Source organism: Gadus morhua, chromosome 11 (assembly GCF_902167405.1).
Source record: "Gadus morhua chromosome 11, gadMor3.0, whole genome shotgun sequence".
In the NCBI taxonomy this organism is placed as follows: Eukaryota; Metazoa; Chordata; class Actinopteri; order Gadiformes; family Gadidae; genus Gadus; species Gadus morhua.
This window is the reverse complement of record NC_044058.1, coordinates 26,395,943-26,400,953: the sequence shown is the minus strand read 5'-3', so window position 1 is coordinate 26,400,953 and position 5,011 is coordinate 26,395,943. Positions and strand designations below refer to the sequence as shown.

General features: G+C 50.5%; 1 protein-coding gene across 1 annotated transcript; it reads right to left on the bottom strand.

The window, feature by feature from the left end:
* Positions 1-592: 592 nt before the first annotated feature.
* lrrtm4l2 (leucine rich repeat transmembrane neuronal 4 like 2) lies at positions 593-3,303 on the bottom strand. The gene is made up of 2 exons (XM_030369515.1): positions 2,965-3,303; positions 593-2,767 (listed from the first exon to the last, which is right to left on the bottom strand). The coding sequence occupies exons 1-2, from the start codon at positions 3,017-3,019 to the stop codon at positions 1,110-1,112; spliced, it is 1,713 nt and encodes a 570-aa protein (XP_030225375.1). The 5' UTR covers positions 3,020-3,303; the 3' UTR covers positions 593-1,109.
* Between the last annotated feature and the right edge of the window lie 1,708 nt (positions 3,304-5,011).

The window sequence follows — 5,011 nt, the reverse complement described above, 5'->3', positions numbered from 1 at the left end:
ATTAGTCCTGAGACTTTACACTGGATTCAGCTCCTCCCTTTTCCAAAAGAAGAACTGAGGTAGAGTATTTCATATCGTAAAATGAATTGGAATAAAATCTCATTGTCTTTAATTGAATAAGTTCATGCACAGTATCCCAGGACACACTGCCTCTCCAGGACACATTGAGGCTTCTCTGCGATGATTCTGCTCTTGGGTTTACATTTTAAGCAGTTTGAATCGACACACTGGTGACAATAAGCTCCCATGGCTGCTCCACACAAAGACGTACTGCCCCTCGAGTCTCTGAAGTGGGGAATGTGTGTGTGTGTGTGTGTGTGTGTGTGTGTGTGTGTGTGTGTGTGTGTGTGTGTGTGTGTGTGTGTGTGTGTGTGTGTGTGTGTGTGTGTGTGTGTGAGTGTGTGTATGTATGTGCGTGGATGTATGTGTCTGTATGTGTGTGACGTGTGAGCATGCACGCACAAACTCACGCACGCCACACACATAGACATACACAAAGACATACACACACACACACAACCACACACACAGAAGCAGACACAAGCACACACACACACGAGCAGAAGCACACGCAAGCCCTAAGATGCACACACACACGCACACACACACACACACACAGAAGCACACACAAGCACACATGTATACACACACACATGCTCACACTCACACACACACATTGTAATTCCTTTGCGAGGAAGCCTACAGTGTGATTAGGATCCAGATGATTTGAATGAATGTAACATATCCACGGTTTCATTGTCTGTTCCAGTCCATTTCTACAAGACGGTAGAGCTGTTCTCTTACGAAGTCTCTCTCGTAGGTCTCTCAGAGAATTAAGATATCATTTTTTTATACATAAGGTATCACATCAAGTCAGTTAGGGCCAGTTCTCTCAAAAAGGGACCTCACCCAATTTAAAACCCCCACGAACACCAGCGTTATCCATCAAACTGGACGCAGAGCGTACACATGCATTTCTTTAACACTTTGCAAGACCATAGGATGGATCTAACGGAAAACCGGTCGATGTCATTTCCCCCCTCGCTTGCAATTGCCCCTTAAGAAAAAAGCCCACAAACATTCTGGGAGGGTGTGCTGGTAGTCTGACCTCAGACCTCACACTCTATGGAGCCTGAGATGGTGCAGGTGCAGGGCCTGGCCTCGCCCACCAGGGAGTCCATGGTCTCCGAGTTGGAATGGTAAGTCAGGTAGTACTCCTGCATCTGGGAGTTCGGGTCTACCTCCTGCTTGAGGGCTTTTTTCCGGCGCTTGTGGTTGACCGACTGCTGCTGCAGCTGTCTCATGGTGTTGGGATAGCGCCTCCAGGACACATAAATAACCAACAGGATCAACGACACCGACAGAAACAGTGCAACACTGCCCGCGATGATCTTGTGGAAGGCCATGTGCTCAAACTCAGGCTCCGGGGCGAACGTCGGCGACGATACCCCGGGAAACGGGGCCCGTGGGGAGGTGGTGGTGGTGTCCGGAGCCCGGGTCGTGGTCGTGGTGCGTCCCCGGCCCGTCGCGGTGTCGGAGGCGGGCGGGCTGGTCATGTTGCCGCCTGGGGGGCTTTGGAGGTCTTGGATGTCCCCGGAGGGGAGGTGTGTGGCGGTGGTGGTGGTGCTTACCGCAGGGTCGGGTTGGCCCTGGGCGAGGCGTGCGGTGGTGGACAGCGGCGTGGTCGGCTCCTCCTCCAGCGCGCACAGGGAGTGGTTCCTCAGCACGTCCACCACCCGCTCGCCCTGGAAGGCCTTGGGGTGGCTGCAGATCATGCTGATGTCCCTGGGGTCCTTCAGGGCCTTCAGCCAGTCCATGAGCGGGCAGATGCCGGGCCGGCAGTCCCAGGCGTTGGCCGCCAGGCTGACGGTGGTCAGGGAGGTCCACGCCGCGACCGCCTCCACCGGCACACTGCTGAGTTTGTTTGACTCCAGGTTGAGGATTTGCAGATGGGGCATACACCGAAACACCTCCGGGTCCAGGGTCTGGATCTCGTTCCCTGAAAGGTCCAGTTTGAGCAGCTTATGCCAGGTCCAAGGCAAGCCCTGATTGATGGCTCGTATGCGGTTCCACTGCAGATAGAGGGCCTGCAGGTTCGACAGCCGTGGGAACAGATAGAAATGAATCCTGGAGAATTGATTGTGCTCCAAGTGAAGCTCCTTCAGCTTCAGCAGGCCCAGGAACGCCGTGCGGTTAAGACTCCGTAATCGGTTGTAACCCAGGTCCAGGAACTCCAGGCTGCGACATTCCAGAAAGGTGCGAACGAGGATCTGCCTCAATCCGTTGGAGCGGAGGTGGAGGTTCTGGAGTTTCCGTAGGCCGTAGAAATGGCCGGGCTGCAGGGACTGCAGAAGGTTGTAGGACAGGTCCAGGTTGCGCAGGTTGGGTATGGAGCCAAAGGTGTTGTTCTCCAGGTGTGCGATCTTGTTGGAGCTGAGGACCAGTTCTTTGAGCCGGCGAATGCCGCGGAACGCCAAGGCATCGATAACGCTGATGGCGTTGTGATCCAGGTAAAGCCAGACCAGCTGATTCAGATGTGCAAACTGGTAGGGCAGCAGAACCAGCAGGTTGTTGTAGCGCAGCGATAAACCTTGGCAGCCCGTGGAGATGTTTACAGGGATGTCTTGGAAGATGCCTGACTCGCAATAAACGATCTTCCCTTCACAACGACAGCTCACGGGGCAGATCTTCTCCCCCTTGCTGAGCAGAAGCAACACAGCCATGTGAAGAAGCAGACAGGATAGCCTCCAGTCCCACATCAGGGACCCTGGGGGGGGGGGGGACCAGAAGGCAGTTTACTTTTTAAAGATTTAGGCTTATGAATTTATCCATAATAAAAAATACTGTCAAATGCCCCCGCAGGAATAGGCCAGCAAATAACATCATGATCAGATAACCCCTTTGAGTTTGTTTTTTTTTGCCAAAAAAATGAAAGATTATATTTCAAGAGGCTTTAACACTTACCCATAGTCACTGGGAGAAAGAGTAATCCTCTGAAGTAAAGATGTGAAGAACACATCCAACTGCTTTTTATAAAATGCGAAAACGCAAAATGTACAACCGACCGACGGACTCGATCCGCATGACGGCCATCAACTGTGTCACCAACAAGCAGGGGGAAAAAACAATTTGATCCAAGTTTCCACAGCAGCCTCTGCACGTCAGAACCCGCGGGTTTGTGCCCAATCCCTGAGAAGAAGATCGCCTTCACCTATACCCGATTTTCTTACTTTCAGCTGCTATAGTCTTTCCTGCTGCATGCGCAATAATCCGTTTGAGCGCGAATAAGACAGTTCCCCAACATTTCACATGCACCCGTCTCCCTCCCTCCCTCCCTCCCTCTCTCTCTCCGTCCCTCGGTCGCTCTCTCTGCCTCGCTCTCTCTCTCTCTCTCTCTCTCCTCTCTCTCTCTCTCTCTCTCTCTCTCTCTCTCTCTCTCTCTCTCTCTCTCTCTCTCTCTCTCTCTCTCTCTCTCTCTCTCTCTCTCCATCTCTCAGTCGCTCTCTCTCCTTCCCCCCTCCCTTTCGCTCTCACTCCCTCCCTCTCTCTCTCCCTCCATCCCTCTCTCTCAATCCCTCCCTATCTCTCTCTCTCCGTCCCTCAGTGGCTCTCTCTCCCTCGCTCTCTCTCTCTCACCCTCTCTTTCGCTCTCTCTCTAACATCCCTCCCCCCTCTCTCTTTCTTTCCCTCTAACTCTCTCTCTCTCACGCTCCCTCTCTCTCTCCCTTCTCCGTCTCTATATTATTGGTGCCACATTCATGCGCGCTCAGCCCCCTCCAAACACACGCACAGTCAAACACAAACACACACACACACACACACACACACACACACACACACACACACACACACACACACACACACACACACACACACACACACACACACGCAAACAAACACACACGCATACAGCGCACACACTTACGCACGCGCGCCCGCGGATTCATCGTAATGCCCACATTGTTCAGACACTGAAGTGAAGTAAGAAGTCGCATAATTGAATTGAATTTGGTTTCTTGGGAGCGATTAAAAACCGTGTCATTATAGTTTAGAGGCATATTTATGTATATGCCATGATTCATTTTACAGGCTGTATATGGCCTGATAACTACATATAGACATGCATAGGTAGACCTACCTTTGATCCATCATATTTCAGCAATAAAAGTATTAGGCCTGTTCTAGATGCATGGCTGCATGTCTAATATCAAACCTTTACATTAAACTTAAATTCGTTTTTCAGAAGTTCACTTCAATGTACAGATCAGATCTCCTAGGGCTTGTAATAAGCAAATGGATGTTTCTGCTAACGTGTTGCTGAGCACAAGGCAGTAAAGGCTTGGGGAGGTTGTGAGATTTAAATTCAGTTTGCTCGTGTGTTACCTTGGGAAGCCGAAACCAGTGGACGCAATTAGTGCTCTAAGTAAGGAGGCTGCTCACACACACATTCACGCATGCACGCACACAAACACACACACACGCACGCACGCGCACGCACGCACGCACGCACATACGCACACACACACACTCACACACACACACACACACACACACACACACACACACACACACACACACACACACACACACACACACACACACACAGTGTGTTTGTGTGACATAACAGGTGACCTTGAACATTATGGGTTCATCTGTGCGCTGCTGTAGAGTGAGGTGTTGCATTCATAGCAGCACCTTTATTCCCTCATCCGTGCGTCGGTCCATTCAAACCGTCACTCATCCGTCCAATCTTTTGTTTGTCCAAGTCCTTTGTTGTATAAAGATTAACAGACACTAAGTGCTGCTTCTCCTGTTTAGGAAGCAGGAGGTAGGATACTCCTATGCGTTTAAAAGCAAATCCACAAGGTTGCGTGTTATGAAAGAAAAACCACAATGCTGTTGTATTCAAATAAACAGTCAATACCTTTTCAGTTTGATGAAGAGGCTTTTGAAAAAAAGAAGACAATGACATTATAAGTGTTTCTATTAAATGGGGGTTTCGAATTAGATA